This window comes from Bombina bombina, chromosome 6 (assembly GCF_027579735.1).
Source record: "Bombina bombina isolate aBomBom1 chromosome 6, aBomBom1.pri, whole genome shotgun sequence".
NCBI classification, from domain to species: Eukaryota; Metazoa; Chordata; class Amphibia; order Anura; family Bombinatoridae; genus Bombina; species Bombina bombina.
The window spans coordinates 1,070,274,367-1,070,294,261 of NC_069504.1; the positions used below are offsets into that span (position 1 = coordinate 1,070,274,367).

Here is a 19,895-nt window from a genome sequence, read left to right on the forward strand (position 1 = left end):
TAACCTATTTACAAAGAAAAATTGATCCATGTAGAGATCAGCGTTTAACACAACCTGATACTGTGTATTGTCCAGTGTGATGCAGCCGGGTAGTCCATTAGTCCAAACACATGAGAGTCAAGTCCCTTCTCTCTAGTCAACACCTACTTTGCCTAAGGCCAAGGATCGGCCACACAGGTCTAACAACCATCTGGGCTGAAATATAAGGTGGCGTGGAAAGAGCAGCTCCCCTGACTGAAAAGGCTGTGAGCATTGAGGGGGGCGTTCACATGTATTCTCCCCTGGTATGTTTGCAAGCAGGAATAGTGAGAGTGGCCGATTGTGCTGTTGTTCTAGGCGATGATCCTGCAGCGGGACAGCGAGACCGGTCAGCAGTGAGTCAAGACCGCTCCTACTCTTATACATTTTTGGCATGCGGATAACGTCGGAAGCTGTTCTGCAGGAGGGTTTGGTCGCCGTCGGCACTTACATACAGCTCGCTGACTCATTGACATTGCTTAGGCTCCTGGCATCCAAGATGGGGTTCAATACTTGTACTAAGGGTGGCTTCACCGTGGGTGAGTTCAGGGGAGACAAACCCTCCATTCTATAGTGTGATAGAGGTGTTGCGGTCGGACTGGAGTAAACAGCACTTGGGTTATCAGTCCCAGTGGACCTTTGCAAGTGAGTGGATTTCTCAGGTTTTGTGCTGAAGAGCCGACTTGCAGGTTTGCCGTTATTTTGGTGGGGTAGGACCCTCCAGCGGCACAAACCACTTTATGCAGTCTCTCATAGCTGTGGGATAAATGGTCAATTGCGGGCATAAAAACTGCAAGTATCTGTGTGGCAGTGATACCCTCCCATTCCATAGTTTGAAGATCAATAGGCGGGAAGTCAATATATACAAAGTCCCTCGTGGGTTCTATTTTAATTAAATGCCTTCCGGGGTAGAAGAGAATTGTATTCTTCTATCTGTTTAAGGTTCCCGGACAACCTAAGTGTCAAGGGAGATACAGATGGCAATCTGTTAAAGATTAGAAGAGGATTTCTTCAGAGTAACAGAAGTTTGCTGCCATCTTCTAGGTCCACCCACCGGAAGTCCAACACAGTTATATTTATATACTTTTTACCTCTGTGATTATCTTGTATCTAAGCCTCTGCAAACTGCCCCTTTATTTCAGTTCTTTTGACAGACTAGCAGTTTAGCCAATCAATGCTGGCTCCCAGATAACTTCTCGTGCATGAGCACAGTGTTATCTATATGAAACACATGAACTAACACCCTCTGGTGGTGAAAAATTGTTAAAATGCATTCTGAAAAGGAGGTGGCCTTCAAGGTCTAAGAAATTAGCATATGAACCTCCTAGGTTAAGCTTTCAACTAAGAATACCAAGAGAACAAAGCAAAATTGGTGATAAAAGTTAATTTGAAAATTGTTTAAAAATGACATGCTCTATAGGAATCATGAGTTTATTTTGGACTAGACTGTCCCTTTAAATTTGGCACTACATTTCCCATGATGCTCATCCAGCTGATATGCTGGCTGAGCATCATGGGTAATATAGTTCCAAAACCTCTGGAGGGCCAAGTTTGAGGATGTCTGGACTAGACTGTATGTTCTTCAACATTAAAGGGACCTCCGGTCAAAATTGAAATGCATATAGATAAATTACATCTTTGGATAGAAATATATTTAAAATATACATACATTGACAAAAAAGCTTCTATTAAAAGTTATCACTGGTTTAGTGTTAGCATGTTTCTCTGTATGTGAAGCATAGCTAGATATTCTCAGTGCACCATCATTTTAAATACTGCAGCTACTCAGAGAGTCAGTGGGGGCTTGCATCATGTCAGCAGAGACCAGATAGTACAAGCTCCTTAGGCTCTGCAAGCATATACAAGTACTATGTTTAAAATGCTGGTACACGGAGCATACTTAAAGGGTTAGAAATGTCACTTATTTCAAAACCTCTATATCGTCATAGAAGGGCATTATAAATATTTCCATAATGTCATTGCAGGTATTATTTCAAACAATACCTTCTTTTTTTCAATTTCAAGCAGCCGCTTCAAGCTTCAGTCTATCGATAGTTGACAGCCCCGTGAGCAAGCAAGTGAATTCGGTGTAAGCTATCGACCAATCGCTAGTTTTCCTATAATGTGTGCAGTGAATAATATATATAATGCGCGATCCCGTTTGCATGCGTAGAAGTGTCTCCACACTAACATGCATGTCTCATCATTGCCAAGCGTCTGTGAAACGTTTTGCGCACTTCACACGTCAACTTATTTGCGCGCAAAGAGCAAAGATCATGTGACCGCTGTAGAGACAGTGAAATATTTACTCCTCCTACTGAAATCAGCTACAACGGAATGAATGATGGGCTTGAAAATGGTGATGCGCGCTCTTGAGTGCTATATGTAGAGCCATCCTTGAATGGCTTTGCATAATTAGGTAAATGAAGGGAGTGAAAATGAGAGAAAACATAAAGCGATTTTTTATTATTATTAAAACAAAAACACAAAACAATATATTATGAATATGAAGGTATATATCAGTTGATTTAAATGCTTTACTGTCCCTTTAAGCACACTCTCGAAAAAGCTATAACTTTTACTAGAAGCATTTTTTTTAATGAGGATTATATTCAAACTGTTACAAAGAAAATAAAAATTAAAATATATAATAATTGCATATACTTAGAGAAGATAACATACATACATATACACACGTTGATTGGAGTAGCCGTGTTAGTCTGGAGATTTAGATATCAAAATAACAAGAGTATTGCATTGAGCAATGATACTTTTTTATTGGACTAACTATACATTTATAAGATGACAAGCTTTCGGAAGAGTGTCTTCCTTTTTCAAGTCTGAAGCAATACTGACCAATTCAATGGAATTTACAGATTATATCTTAAAGCACAGGCTAAAAAGACAAAGTGTTACAGAGGTCTGAATGCAGGGGGAGGAGGGGTGTCGTAAAAATCATGATGGGGGTTTAGGAGACAGGCAGATAGTGTCAGTAAAAGATAACAGGCAGGGGAAATATATGGTTATACACAAAGCATATACTGACAGTTATATATCAACATAGAATCAATATGAATAAAGATGGGAAATTAGGTATACAGGGAAATATAAGAAAAAAAGGAGAAAGGAAAGAAAAAAAAAAAAAGGGAATAATAATGACAAAAGTGTGGATATAGGCTTTCCTGCGTACCTATGCATTATCATTTCAAAGGTTTTATAACATTAAAGGGGCATATTCATGTATATCTGTAAATGTGGTATACATGATACATTGCACTAGATGTGAAGTAGGATGTTATATTGGAGAAACAAGCCAAAAACTGCACCTTCGGATGAACTTACACAGACACTCAATCAAAAACCACTGTGAAACAAAATTTCTATGTTGCGCAATACACTCTGAAGTAGCCAAATATGCCATTTTAGATGCATATATGGTATAGATTTTGTAGATATTCCACATAGTTATTACAAAAACCATGTTGCTAGGGACAAAAATGTACCATATTTACTATTTAAAACAATTCCCCATATATTGCAGGTCATAATAGTGTCATCCACTAACAATGCAAAGCAGTTCCTGCTTCAAACGGAGGGATATAGCGTATAAGAACAAAGTGGACAGAAAGCTAACTGTGAATCCACTTGACAAACATTTAAAGTTCCAGCATATCTGATGAAAAAAATGTTCTCAGCATTCTCACAGTCGGAAATGCTCTCAATCTGAATGGACATCATAACCTCAGACAACGCCTACTGAAATGAGATGCTAATAAATATAAAAGCTTTTATAAAGTAAGAGGTGACCAGTGATACCCAACTGCAGACCGGCCATTTCCACTGACTTTCTATTCAACCAACTCCAGTCCTGGGAAACCACTTTCAAGTGTTTACAAAGACCTATTACAAGTGCAGACTTGCCAAGAGAGATCAGTTTCTAGAAAAGTGCAGGGCACTTTGAAGTGGATGCCACTGTATCCTCCAAGATCGTTCTGTATAGCCCAAATAATCATGTTGCATATGGGGCTCAAGCAGGCTTCCCGGCAGGCACCTGCTCCACTGTAGAGTTGTCATTAGATCTGTGGGTTTCTCTCGGTCTTCCACTCCGTCAGCTGATACGACTAGCACAGACTCAGAATCAATCTTGCAGGTGCCTCCAGATATCAGTATGATGACACCTCACCTCTGTAAACTGATCCGCAATCTGTCTCAGAGAACCATCCATCCTATACTTGTGTATGTCTTTTATGTTCTGACATTTAATTTGATTATTAAATTGATGGCATCTAAAGTTTTTTCAGCCCCAAATTGCAATGGCTTTTTTCAGTGATTGTTGAAACTTGTTTTAAAGAATTCTTGAAAACTACATGGAGAAATTGTTCTTGTCATGTGTATCGCTACCTGTAGGCGCATGACAAGCCTTTCTCGCCATGCCTTCACAGGCCAGTGGGTGGCACTCCCAGGCTTTATGGGGGTGCCGGTGAAATCACCACGGATGCATGTGATGATGTCACAAAGGCGGCTGAATTATGATGCACTGGTAGCTGCTAGGGAACTGGATGGGGGGGGGGGGGGTTCAAACGCTTCAATCTCAATACCCTTAGCAGCTACAAACCTCCAAGACCCCTCATTTGAAAGTGAATCATCTGCTCTTTCAACCGGTGGTCTTAGAGTAGTATCACAAAATAGATCTTATAAAAATGAAAAAAAGACACATGGGGATTTAATGGGGATATTACATTATATGAACAATAAAAATAAAAAAAAAGTATGTCTAGAGACCCCTAATAAAGTTTAATTTATAGTAGAGAAGTTCGTCTCTTAAAAAAAAATATAAGACTTTTGTCTATATAGTCTGGTTATCACGGTGGTAACAGTAAACACCTTGCAAGATAAAAAAAAAGGCTTTAATTTCTGTTCTACACAATGGGGCCTCTATAATCTATATTATAACGCCCAAAATACTGTATGGGCCCTTATTTCACATGTGGCTACCCTTGATGACAATTTAGTCAGATCATTACAGTAATAGCAGTTGTCACCAGACCATTTTCAGTATTATTTGCAAAAATTTACATATTTTTTACAGTTGTTGCTGCTCCCATCACATATATTATCAAATATAAATATAATAATGGTATATTTTGAATCTGGTCGGCCTTTTCAATAGGATTGAGATCTGGGGACTGAGCTGGCCACTGCAACAAAGAAAAGTCATTGTCATTTTCCAAAAACCATCCCATAATGATGCAGACTTTGTGCACCGGCGCATTATCCTGCTGGAAGTAACCATCTGCCTGAGGATAAACTGTCAACATGAACGGATGCACTTGGTCAGTAACAATGTTTACGTACGCTTCCGCATTTAGATGTGAATCTGGGGGGTATCAATGGATCCAATGTGTGCAAGGAAAACATTCCCTACACTATAACACCACCCCAACCACCTTGCTCAGTTTTCATCAGTCATGACGGGTCCATGGATTCATGGTGTTTTTACCGAATTCGGAGCCTGCTATCAACATCATCAACTAGGAACTTTGATCAGACCAAGCAACCTTTTTCCAGCCTTCAATGGTCCAGTGATGGTGTTGTTGTTCCCACAGAAGCTGTGCTCTCTTATTCTTCTCTAATAACAACAGCACCCTACGTGGCTGCAGGCTGTTTTAGCCCATCTGCGACAAGGTGCGCCTAGTGGTCCATTGCAATATGTTTTTCTCTGCACCAAGGTTGAATTCTGATGGGATTTGCGAAATTGTGGCCTATTTGCTTGCACAAGTTTAGCCATCCTCTTCTGACCGCTCTCATCAACAAGTGTTTTTCTTTAGCAGGACTGCCGCTTACTGGATGTTTTTTGTTAATTGCACCATTCTTGATACACCCTTGAAACTGTGGTACGTGAAAAAAATCAGGAGTACTACAGCTTCGTCCAGCATGTCTTGCACCTACTATCATGTTATATTCAAAGTCCATTAGATCACTGCTCTTCCCCATTCTCCCAGGGGTTTGTACACTTAACTGATAGTAGGAAGGTTGTTGTGCTGTATTTATACCAAAACTGTGGCCACGTGACATGCAATGTAGTAGAATGAACCATTTGTGTGCACAGCAGGGCTGTACCTAATAAAGTGGACTGGGGTTTAAAAAAGGCTTAGCAGCGAAAAAGATAAATCAGCTTACTTCCTTTTTCAGGCTTTGCTAAATAATTAGAGTTATAAGTTAAAAACAAACTTTATAAAAGTAAATAAACTTGGTTTGTTGAATAAAGTCTTTTTAGTCGGTATAACAATGTTTTGTAGTAACTACAAGAAGGTACCTAATAGTACTGTTGTACTTTGTCTAAAGTTACCCTCCCGCAGGATTACAGCATTTTCAATATCAGCACAGGGCAATAGTGGGGCTTATATAGGGGAGCCAATCAAATGTTTACTCGCCATAAACTTAGATTGTTTCTGCACAAGCTTCTGCCTTAGATCAATACTGTGTGTTTTGCTTTCAATTACTTTAGATTTAATTCCCATTCCCAGTAACTTAGATTTTTTTATTTTCAGTTCTAAAAGTGATTCCTAAAATATAACAGATTAAAGGGACAATAAACACCTTGTATTTCCAAGACACTTATGTTGTGTTGCTATAAAATAACAGATCAGCCTAGTCTAAATTTTTTAAACACATCTTGTTTGCTGCAATTGTTTTTCAAAAGCCAAGCGCCACCCACCACTATCCATAGTCATTATGGTATTGTAAAGTGCATTGTTTTTCAGTTCTCAGTTAGGGATAGATATGTAGTTGATATTTGCCTTTGGAGGTTTTGGTTGCCTCCGAATGTGGAAGGTGTAGGCCATTCACGGCATTCAGCTCTTTTCAGAGCCGGATTTATTCTTGTGAAAGTGAAACACACTGAGATATGGATTTGCACAGATCTTAGTGTGTTGAACTTTCACAAGAATAAATCCGGCTCTGAAAAGAGCGAATGCCGCAAGCAGCCGCCTTCTTCCGCATTTGGAGGCAACCGAAACCTCCAAATGCACATGCCTAATATGTAGCAGTTTTTGCCTTGAGAAGCTAAAAGAGTTAAAAAATATATGAAAAGGAGTGAAATAAATAACGAAAGAATACTGCAAAGTTAAACTTTCAAGGTGTACACAGTCCCTTTAATAAAAAATAAAATATATATAAAATCATTTCCAAATGCATCTTACAAATGACAACCCTCTCAAATAGCGTATTTTCTTAATACAGAAGCATCTTTTTCTTAAGGCACAGTTGTTGTTCTCTAAGGAAATGTTAACAAGCATAACAAATATCAGAAGTGTTTTAATGAAATACATAAAAAAAACATTTGAATACAATAAAAGGTTATACTTGTGTTACCCCCTCACACATTATATATATATATATATATATATATACATACATACATAAGGGATGACGTCTCCTAATAGTTCTCTGCCTGGCCAAACAGTAACCACAAAACCTTTCAGAGCCACACCCCTTACTCAGGATCCCTTTTGATTTCGTTAGCATTTTAACCAATGTTTTAACACAGTCACTTCCTACTCTCATAACTTTCCTTCGTCCCTGTAAGATGAGGAAAGCATCAGCATAAATGTATAAAACTGATCATTATTTCTTCATGGCTCATAGAGAATATTTTGGACAGATACTAAAATGATTAAGCTTTGTTATTCTCTGTGACCCATGCAGAAATAAAGGTCAGTTTTATACATTTATGCCGCTGCTGTCCTGCTGGATTCTATTCGCTATTACTAAATGCCCATTGCCCAGCAGCTGCTGCTATCAGCTGTGACTCTAACTGGAGCAGTAAAACCTACCTTCTCTGGGGCATAAGTCCCAAACCCAACCACTGGCATTTTGTGGCCATCGTTCAGCACAGCATAGGAACCCTCCTTCAGATCCATAGTCAGTCAGTCACTGCCTTACATTTCACTTTCAGCTTGTTCTGTTCTGCAATCTTTTATTTCTCCCAGCCACGCCTCTCTGGGCCTGCTGCTGCCCCTTGTTTGCTTTGTAATGTTCACATAACTTTCACTCACAAGGCAAATAGTGCTGGGTTTAGGAAGGAAGTTGTTGGTGGTTTTTTTTTGTTTTTTTTTTAACATTTTTTTTTGTTTTGAAATATAAACAATGATATTTCCCTGTTTTCTTTCTGCATTTCCCTTAGCACAATTAATAAATTATTTTTGTATCAGTTTTAATGTTCAGTGGCAGGTTTACATGTTATTTAAAGGGACATAATACTCATATGCTAAATCACTTGAAACTGATGCAGTATAACTGTAAAAAGCTGACAGGAAAATATCACCTGAGCATCTCTATGTAAAAAAGGAAGATATTTTACATCACAATTTCCTCAGCTCAGCAGAGTAAGTTCTGTGTAAAAAGTTATACTCAGCTGCTCCCAGCTGCAGGTAAAAAAATTAAAAAAAATGAAGAAATGAACAGCAGCCAATCAGCATCAGCAGTGCTGAGGTCATGAACTCTTACTGTGATCTCATGAGATTTGACTTAACTCTCATGAGATTTCATAGTAAGCTTCCTTTACCTGACTGGTGAAATAATATGAGAGTGCACGAAGCTCATCCCTTCAGATGTCCCAGGACAAACACACTAAAATGCTGCTTAGAAATACTTTACAATGGGAGGTGGCTACTGAGGAACTTTTGAGGTAAAATATCTTTCTTTTTTACATAGAGATGTTCAGGTGATATTTTCTAATCAGCTTTTTACAGCTATGCTGCATCACTTTCAAGTGTTTAAACATTTGGGTATTATGGCCCTTTAATAAAGCCTACTTACCAAAGTATTTAGGACTGTACTTTTTTCATTGTGATGCTTTTCTGGGTCCAAAAATGTACTAAATATGGCAACAACAAAAAAATGAAAATCAAATTCAAGTCTTAAAGGGACATGACCAAATATTTTTTTCCCAATGATTCTGATTTTAGTAAAAATAGTTCCTACAAAATAGGAAACATCTGTAATGGTATAGTTAGAGGAAACACATATGACAGCAGAATGAAAGTCTATCTTAGCTCTCTTATGTACCAGTCATGAAAATGCCGTTTATTAAAGGGACATAAAAGATAAAGTTAAAGGGACTCGGAGCCCAAATTTTTTCTTTTGTAATTCAAATAGAGCATGCAATTTTAAGCAACTTACTAATTTACTCCTATTATCAAATGTTCTTCATTCTCTTTGTATATTTATTTGAAAAGCAAGAATGTAAGTTTAGATGCCGGCCCATTTTTGGTGAACAACCTGGGTTGTTCTTGCTGATTGGTGGATACAGTCACCCACCAATAAACAAGTGCTGTCCATGGCCCTGAACCAAAAATTGGCTGGCTCCTTAGCTTAGATGCCTTCTTTTTCAAATAAAGATAGCAAGAGAACGAAGAAAAATTGATAATAGGAGTAAATAAGAAAGTTGCTTAAAATTGCAAGCTCTATCTGAATCCTGAAAGAAAACAATTGGGTTCAGTGTCCCTTTAATGGGACGGTCTAGTCAAAATTAAACTTTTATGATTCCAATAGGGCATGCAATTTAAAAAAACTTTACAATTAGCTTTAATCATTAAATTTGCTTTGCTCTCTTGGGGTGCGATTACATATGCGGTGGCACCCGCAAAAGCTAGCATCACCTGTTTTTCACAATATCTATTAACCCCTAATCTGCCAACCCCCACATCGCAAAGTATCTAATTAACATCTTAAACCCTATTCTGACACCCCCCCACAGCCAATAGCATTTCAGTAGCTCTCATCCTATTGGCTGATTTGAAAATGTCAGCCAATAAGAATGCAAGGTACCCCATTTTTAAATGGGTACCTTGCTTTCAATTCTCAGTGTGTGTCGGTGATCGTACGAAGAGGATCTCCGCATTGGATGGCTCTGTGGTCAGCGTTCTTGCTCCGCAGTGTTCTCCACTCCGCGTCGCCTTGGTCCTGGATGTAGATAGAAGAGGTCCCCGCGATGGAAGAAGATATTGCCGCCTGGAAGAAGATCATCACCACCTGGAAGAAGGCCGGACTTTAGGAACGGCAAGTACCTATTTGGGGCATAGATTTAGGATTTATTTTTTATTTTTTGGGGTGGCTTTTTTTTTTTTTTAGATTAGGGTTTTTTGGGCTGTAAAAGAGCTGGTTGACCTTTTAAGGGCATAAGAGAGCTGATTGCCCTTTTAAGGGCAATGCCCATACAAATGCCCCTTTAGGGGAAATGGGTAGTTTAGTTTTTTTTAGTGTTAGGTTTTTTTATTTTAGGGGTTTGGTGGGTGGTGGGGTTTTAATGTTATGGGGGACTTAGTATTTTTTAAATGTAAAAGAGCTGTTTAACTTAGGGCAATGCCCTACAAATGGCCCTTTTAAGGGCTATTGGTAGTTTAGATTAGGGGGTGTTTTTATTTTGGGGGGCTTTTTTATTTTCATAGGGGTATTAGATTAGGGTTTAATTTTTCATTTTTGATAATTGGTTTATTTTTTCTGTAATGTTAGACTTTTTTATTTTTTTGTATTGTTAGGTTTATTATTTTAATTGTAAAAATTTTTTTTATTTAATATAATTGGGTTAATTTAGGCTTAGCAATTAAATTAGTTATTTGCGTTGTGGGGGGGTTGGCGGTTTAGCAGTTAATAGCTTAAAGGGCCATAATACCCAAATGTTTAAACACTTTAAAGTGCTGCAGCATAGCTGTAAAAAGCTGATTAGAAAATATCACCTGAACATCTCTATGTAAAAAAGAAAGATATTTTACCTCAAAAGTTCCTCAGTAGCCACCTCCCATTGTAAAGGATTTCTAAGCAGCATATTAGTGTGTCTGTCCTGGGACAGCTTATGGGATGAGCCTCGTGAACTCTCATATTATTTCACCAATCAGGTAAAGGAAGCTAACTATGAAATCTCATGAGAGTTAAGTCAAATCTCATGAGATCACAGTAAGAGTTCATGACCTCAGCACTGCTGATGCTGATTGGCTGCTGTTCATTTCTTCATTTTTTTTTCTTTTACCTGCAGCTGGGAGCAGCTGAGTATAACTTTTTACACAGAACTTACTCTGCTGAGCTGAGGAAATTGTGATGTAAAATATCTTCCTTTTTTACTTAGAGATGCTCAGGTGATATTTTCCTGTCAGCTTTTTATAGTTATACTGCATCAGTTTCAAGTGATTTAGAATATGAGTATTATGTCCCTTTAAATAGGTTTATTGCAATGTGGGGGGGGGGGGGGTTAGGGGTTAATAGGTTAATTAGATAGTTTGCGATGTGGGTGCATGGCGGATTAGGGGTTAATAGTTTAATAAGGTATATTGCAGTGTGGGGGTTGGCAGTTTAGGGGTTAATACTTTTAATATTAGTTGCGATGTGGAGTGAAGGCAGATATAGGGGTTTTGACGTGTCAGTTTTTTTTTTTTTTATTTCATGAACTGCCGGCAGGGTTTATGTGATTCCCCAATGTGCGAGGGGAAATTACAGGCGAATCGGGTTTTAGCAGTTACGCTGAAGCTTGCGCCGCATATGTAATCTTGCCCTTGGTATTCTTTGTGGAAAGGTTAACCTAGGTAGACTCATATGCTAATTTCTAAGCCATTGAACTGCCTCTTATCTCAGTGCATTTTGACAGTTAGACACAGCTAGCTCATGTGTGTCATATAGATAAACATTGTGCTCACTCCTGTGGAGTTATTTAAGAGTCATTACTGATTGGATAGCATGCATGTCTGTCAAACGCACTGAGATACGGGGGCAGTCTGCAGAGGCTTAGAAACCAGATAGTCAGAGGTAAAAGTGTATTAATAACAGTCTTGGTTATGCAAAACTGGGGAATTGGTAATAAAGGGATTATCTATCTTTTTGAACAATAACATTTCTTCATGATTCACATAGAGCATACACAGTGGTGTCACTAGGGTTGGTGTCACCTGGTGTGGTAACTCATGATGTCACCCCCAGTCTGTCAGGATTTGGATGTAAGGGCATGGTACAATTTTCCCTAGGAATTCCACCAAAACTTGGAGCCTAAACAACAAAGCTTCCAATTCTCCATCAACCTGAAACTTAAAAAAAGGAGCCAACATTATATTTTTTAGGATTCAGATAGCGCATTCAATTTTAAACGCCTTTCTAATTTACTTCTCTTATCTAAACTTGATTTATTCTCTTGGTATCCTTTGGTGAAAATCATATCTAGGTAGGCTCTGGAGCAGCAATGCACTACTAGGAGCTAGCTGCTGATTGGTGGCTGCACACATGTGTCTTTTGTAATTGGCTCACCCAAGTAGTGTATTACTGCTCCTTCAACAAATGATACCAATAGAATGAATCAAATGTATTAATAGAATCAAATTGGAAAGTTGTTTAAAATTGCATGCTCTATCTGAATGAATTCAATTTTGACTTTGACTTTACTGTCCCTTTTACTAATGATACGCTTCTAATCTGTAAGTCACAGAGGTAGGCACTGTCATCTTTATAAATGTGAAGAAATTGCTTCATTAGATAAATCCTCATGGTCAATTACATGCATCAATGTTCAGATGTCCACATATGTAACTGGGGTTAAAGGGACACTGAACCCAAAAAATTTTTTAAGCAACTTTCTAATTTACTCCTATTATCAATTTTTTTCTTCGTTCTCTTGCTATGTTTATTTAAAAAACAGGCATCTAAGCTAAGGAGCCAGCCAATTTTGGGTTCAAAACCATGGAAAGCACTTGTTTATTGGGTGAATTTATCCACCAATCAGCAAGAACTTACCAGGTTGTTCACCAAAAATGGGCCGCCATCTAAACTTACATTCTTGCTTTTCAAATAAAGATACCAAGAGAATGAAGAAAAATTGATAATAGGAGTAAATTTGAAAGTTGCTTAAAAACGTTCTCTTGCTATTTTTATTTGAAAAACAGTAATGTAAAGCTTAGGAGCAGGCCTATTTTTGGTTCAGAACCTGGGTTATGCTTGCTTATTGGTTTGCTAAATGTAGTCACCAATAAGCAAGCACTATCCAGGGTGCTGACCCTAAAATGGGTTTGCTCCTAAGCTTTAAATTCCTGCTTTTTATATAAAGATAGCAAGAGAACGAAGAAAAATTGATAATAGGAGTAAATTAGAAAGTAGCTTAAAATTGCATGCTCTATTTGAATCATTAGTGTCCCTTTAATCTGTGTTTTGAAGAAATGTCTTTATTAATGCACATGACTCCAATTTCACTATTACACAAAAAAGTAATTTACAGAGATATGGGGGGGTAGTTATCAAGCCGTCTACTTTACCTGCCTTCGCCGGTTCAATACGCCCGCCTAAGCTCACCTACCATCGCCGCCGTGGACCTTCAAAATTTCGCCTAAGTTATCAAAAAAGCTGTCAAAAAGCTGCGCACCAAGTACGGGGCGATGAGCAGCGGACTGTGAGAGTTATCACTCATCTGATCTCGCTGCTCTTCGGCTTTTTGACAGCTTTATTGATACCCCTGTCACTAAGCACTATAACTAACTACACTGTTCTACCCCCTATACCGGCGCCCCCGGAGCCCCCCGCAACTCAATAAAGTTATTAACCCCTAAACCGCCACTCCTAGACCCCGCCACAACTCTTATAAATGTATTAACCCCTAAACCGCCGCTCCCGGACACCGCCGCCACCTACATTATACCTATTAACCCCTATCCTGGCCCCCCTATACCGTCGCCACCTATAATAAAGTTATTAACCCCTATCCTGCGGATCCCGGACCTCGCCGCAACTAAATAAATAGTTTAACCCCTAAACCGCCGCTCCCGGACCCCGCCGTAACCTATATTAAACTTGTTAACCCCTAATCTGCCCCCTCTACACCGTCGCCACCTATAATAAATTTATTAACCCCTATCCTGCCCCCCCTACACCGCCGCCACTGTAATAAAATTATTAACCCCTAAACCTAAGTCTAACACTAACCCTGACACCCCCCTAACTTAAATATTAATTAAATAAATCTAAATAATATTTCTCTTATTAACTAAATTAATCCTATTTAAAACTAAATACTTACCTTTAAAATAAATCCTAATATAGCTACAATATAAATAATAATTATATTGTAGCTATCTTAGGATTTATTTTTATTTTACAGACATCTTTCAATTTATTTTAACTAGGTACAATAGCTATTAAATAGTTATTAACTATTTAATAGCTACCTAGCTAAAATAAAGAGAAATTTACCTGTAAAATAAAAACTAACCTAAGTTACAATTACACCTAACACTACACTATACTTTAATAAATTATTCCTATTTAAAACTAAATACTTACCTGTAAAATAAACCCTAAGATAGCTACAATATAATTAATAATTACATTGTAGCTATTTTAGGATTTATATTTATTTTACAGGTAACTTTGTATTTATTTTAGCTAGTTAGAATAGTTATTAAATAGTTATTAACTATTTAATAACTACCTAGCTAAAAGAAATACAAAATTACCTGTAAAATAAATCCTAACCTAAGTTACAATTAAACCTAACACTACACTATCATTAAATTAATTAAATAAATTACCTACAAATAACTACAATTAAATAAACTAACTAAAGTACAAAAAATAAAAAAGCTAAGTTACAAAAAATAAAAAAAATAAGTTACAAACATTTAAAAAAATATTACAACAATTTTAAGCTACTTACACCTAATCTAAGCCTCCTAATAAAATAACAAAGCCCCCTAAAATAAAAAAATGCCCTACCCTATTCTAAATTAAAAAGTTACCAGCTCTTTTACCTTACCAGCCCTTAAAAGGGCCTTTTGCAGGGCATGCCCCAAAGAATTCTGCTCTTTTGCCTGTAAAATAAAAATACAACCCCCCCAACATTAAAACCCACCACCCACATACCCCTAATCTAACCCAAACCCCCCTTAAGTAAACCTAACACTACCCCCCTGAAGATCATCCTACATTGAGTCGTCTTCAGCCAGCCGACCACCGATGGAACCGAAGAGGAGATCCGGAGCGGCAGAAGTCATCATCCAGGCGGCGCTGAAAAGGTCTTCCAACCGGGCGATGTCATCTTCCAAGCGGCATCTTCAATCTTCTTTCTTCCGGATCCATCTTCATCCCGCCGACGCGGAACATCCTTCTTCCCGACGGCTGACGACTGAATGAAGGTTCCTTTAAGGGACGTCATCCAAGATGGCGTCCCTTCAATTCTGATTGGCTGATAGGATTCTTTCAGCCAATCGGAATTAAGGTAGGAAAAATCTGATTGGCTGATTGAATCAGCCAATCAGATTGAAGTTTAATCCGATTGGCTGATCCAATCAGCCAATCAGATTGAGCTCGCATTCTATTGGCTGATCGGAACAGCCAATAGAATGCAAGCTCAATCTGATTGGCTGATTGGATCAGCTAATCGGATTGAACTTCAATCTGATTGGCTGATTCAATCAGCCAATCAGATTTTTCCTACCTTAATTCCGATTGGCTGATAGAATCCTATCAGCCAATCGGAATTGAAGGGACGCCATCTTGGATGACGTCCCTTAAAGGAACCTTCATTCAGTCGTCGGCCGTCAGGGAAGAAGGATGTTCCGCGTCGGCGGGATGAAGATGGATCCGGAAGAAAGAAGATTGAAGATGCCGCTTGGAAGATGACATCGCCCGGTTGGAAGACCTCTTCAGCGCCGCCTGGATGATGACTTCATCGGATGGAAGACTTCTTCAGCGCCCTTGGATGATGACTTCTGTCGCTCCAGATCTCCTCTTCGGTTCCATTGGTGGTCGGCTGGCTGAAGACAACTCAAGGTAGGATGATCTTCAGGGGCTTAGTGTTAGGTTTATTTAAGGGGGGTTTGGGTTAGATTAGGGGTATGTGGGTGGTGCGTTTTAATGTTGGGGGGGTTGTATTTTTATTTTACAGGCAAAAGAGCAGAATTCTTTGGGGCATGCCCCGCAAAAGGCCCTTTTAAGGGCTGGTAAGGTAAAAGAGCTGGTAACTTTTTAATTTAGAATAGGGTAGGGCATTTTTTTATTTTGGGGGGCTTTGTTATTTTATTAGGGGGTTTAGATTAGGTGTAAGTAGCTTAAAATTGTTGTAATATTTTTTAAATGTTTGTAACTTATTTTTTTTATTTTTTGTAACTTAGCTTTTTTTATTTTTTTGTACTTTAGTTAGTTTATTTAATTTAATTGTAGTTATTTGTAGGTAATTTATTTAATTAATTTAATGATAGTGTAGTGTTAGGTTTAATTGTAACTTAGGTTAGGATTTATTTTACAGGTAATTTTGTATTTCTTTTAGCTAGGTAGTTATTAAATAGTTAATAACTATTTAATAACTATTCTAGCTAGCTAAAATAAATACAAAGTTACCTGTAAAATAAATATAAATCCTAAAATAGCTACAATGTAATTATTAATTATATTGTAGCTATCTTAGGGTTTATTTTACAGGTAAGTATTTAGTTTTAAATAGGAATAATTTATTAAAGTATAGTGTAGTGTTAGGTGTAATTGTAACTTAGGTTAGTTTTTATTTTACAGGTAAATTTCTCTTTATTTTAGCTAGGTAGCTATTAAATAGTAATAGGTAATAATATGCCTGTAAAAATAAAAATAAATCCTAAGATAGCTACAATATAATTATTATTTATATTGTAGCTATATTAGGGCTTATTTTAAAGGTAAGTATTTAGTTTTAAATAGGATTAATTTAGTTAATAAGAGAAATATTATTTAGATTTATTTAATTAATATTTAAGTTAGGGGGGTGTTAGGGTTAGTGTTAGACTTAGGTTTAGGGCTTAATAATTTTATTACAGTGGCTGCGGTGTAGGGGAGGCAGGATAGGGGTTTATAAATTTATTATAGGTGGCGATGGTGTAGGGGGGGCAGAATAGGGGTTAATAAGTTTAATATAGGTTGCGGCGGGGTCCGGGAGCGGCGGTTTAGGGGTTAAACTATTTATTTAGTTGCGGCGAGGTCCGGGATCTGCAGGATAGGGGTTAATAACTTTATTATAGGTGGCGACGGTATAGGGGGGGCAGGATAGGGGTTAATAGGTATTATGTAGGTGGCGGTGGGCTCCGGGAGCGGCGGTTTAGGGGTTAATAAGTTTATTAGAGTGGCGGTGGGCTCCGGGAGCGGCGGTTTAGGAGTTAACATATTCATTATAGTTGCGGCGGGGTCTAGGAGCGGCGGTTTAGGGGTTAATCAGTTTATTAGAGTGGCGGTGGGGTCCTGGAGCGGCGGTTTAGGGGGTAAAACATTTATTTAGTTGCAGTGGTTTAGGGGGGACAGATTAGGGGTGTTTAGACTCGGGTACATGTTAGGCTGTTAGGTGCAGACAGCTCCCATAGGAATCAATGGGATGTCGGGCAGCAGCGAACATGAACTTTCGCTATGGTCAGACTCCCATTGATTTCTATGGGATCCGCCGCCTCCAGGGCGGCGGTTTGAAAACAAGGTACGCTGGGCCGGAAAAGTGCTGAGCGTACCTGCTAGTTTTTTGATAACTAGCAAAAGTAGTCAGATTGTGCCGCACTTGTGTGCGGAACATCTGGAGTGACGTAAGAATCGATCTGTGTCGGACTGAGTCTGGCGGATCGAAGCTTACGTCACTAAATTCTACTTTTGCCGGTATCTAGGGCTTGATAACTAAGGCGAATCAGCCTCGCCACAAATACGCTGCGGAATTCCAGCGTATTTGAGGTTGACGGCTTGATAACTAGGGGCCATGGGGTGCTAATTCACATTATACTATTCAAATTATATATTTTTATATACCGTGAATAGGTATGTACTATGAACATTAGGCATTGCAGGACTACATTTTTATTTCTTTTTTAATAATAGTGAAAAAGTGATATGTACAACAAATTAATTAATCAAATAAATCCTAACCACTACAAAATCTCATCCACCCCTAAAACCTTCTATATTTTTGTTAATGAAATTGTTGAGAATACACTTTAAAGAGATAGTAAAGTCCAAATTAAACTTTCATGATTCAGATAGAGCATGTGATTTTAAACAACTTTCTAATTTACATTTATCATCAAATTTGCTTTGTTCTCTTGGTATTCTTAGTTGAAAGCTAAACCTAGGTAGGCTCATATGCTAATTTCTAAGCCCCTTGTGGCCACCTCTTATCTGATTGCATTTGGCAGTTTTTCCCAGCTAGAGGGTGTTAGTTTATGTGTTTCATATAATAACATTGTGCTCATGCACGTGGAGTTATTTACGAGTCAGCACTAATTGCCTGAAATGCAAGTCTGTCAAAAGATCTGAGATAAGAAGGCAGTCTGCAGAAGTTTAGATACAAGGTAATTACAGAGGTAAAAAGTCTATTTCTATAACAGTGTTGGTTATGCAAAACTGGGGAATGGTAAATAAAGGGATTATCTATCTTTTTAAACAATGAGATTTTTGGTGTTTACTATCCCTTTAAATCTCGAAATGTGTTTATATAAACAGGCTGCACACACAAAAAAGAATACAAAGGATCTGTATAAGTGTCTCTATAGCAGCTTGGGACCACGTTTTTGCTTTGGGACCACTTGGTGTACTTTTACAATTTATGTGACTCACTGTATTATTTGTATATTCTCATGACACCACAATGACCTTATGAATGTCATATAATTATGTAAGAATGCCTCTCTATCTGCCACAAGCCTGATTGGATACTTCATTCACAATACTAGAGCCAATCACATTTATAATTCTGATGTTCCTGGAGTGTTCTATGCATTTAAATTAATACATTTTACAAGGCAAATTGGGTTGACAACTATTGTTACAATGCTATAATGGGCAATGAGCTTGCAAAGGCAATATGTACCTCTAAAGTGCCCCAAAGCAGATCAGTATCATATGCTATTTATTATGACGACTTACAGTTACCAGGTAGGTTACCTCAGATCGATCTTCTTCTGCCCGTCTGTGTTACAAGTGCTTCCCGCTTCTTGCTCTCTGTTCTGCGCTGCTGGCTGGTCGTGACTCCTGCTCCGCCCCTCCTCCCTCTTCATCTCTGGTCACGTTCCTCCTGGTGGTGCTGCTGTATAATATGTTGAGTAATGTGACCGTGTCTGGAGCAACCGTGATGGATGGTGGGGCCTGGGGGAGGAGCCACCAGAGCCAGCACATGTACGGGGGTGCCGGGTTCATGCCGGGCCCACGCAATGTCAAAAAGTAAAGGCACTGCTAAGTTCTTATCTGCCAGTGCTTGGTGGTCTGGTGTCACCCCCTTGAGCTTGTCACCCAGGTGCGGTATGCACCCCCGCAACCCCCCCCCCCCAGTGACGCCACTGAGCATACAAATTTATAATGACTTTTCAATTTACTTCTGTTATCTAATTTGCTTTGTTCTCCTCATATCCTTTGTACAGTACAGGAGCAGCACTACACTATTGGGAGCGAGTCGCTGATTGGTGGCTGCACATATATTTATCTCGTCCATGGCTCACCCAATGTATTTCAGTTAGCTCCCTGTGGTGCATTGCTGCTCTTCAACAAAGGATACCAAGAGAATAAAGTAAATTTGACAATAGAAGTAAATTGGAAAGTTGTTTAAAACTGTATTCACTGTCTGAATCATGATAGAAAAAAAATGGGTTTCATGTACCTCAGTGAACCAAAAATAAAGCAAATTATAGAAATATGGATTCGGCAATAGCAAAAAATAACTGTAAAGATAAATCAATGATTAGCAAACCTATGATGCATCAGAATAATGCAAAAAGTGTAATTATACAATTAGCCATCACATTCCTTAATAAAAGATAATACAATAATCACTGTGTTTTGTGACTTGGATTTTGCAATACAAAATATAAAGAAAGTACTTGCAATTATTTTCTTAAAGAAAAAACACATACTAAGCT

At 38.3% G+C, this 19,895-nt stretch overlaps 1 protein-coding gene across 1 annotated transcript in view; it reads right to left on the bottom strand.

Annotated features, from left to right (window-relative positions):
- The window catches only part of LOC128664193 (aldo-keto reductase family 1 member C1), a 79,436-nt gene extending 71,407 nt beyond the window's left edge, over positions 1-8,029 (bottom strand). The window contains exon 1 of the mRNA XM_053718957.1: positions 7,854-8,029. Within this exon, the coding sequence (XP_053574932.1) occupies positions 7,854-7,940 (87 nt within the window). The 5' untranslated portion in view covers positions 7,941-8,029. The remainder of the gene's footprint in view (positions 1-7,853) is intronic.
- Positions 8,030-19,895: the final 11,866 nt, after the last annotated feature.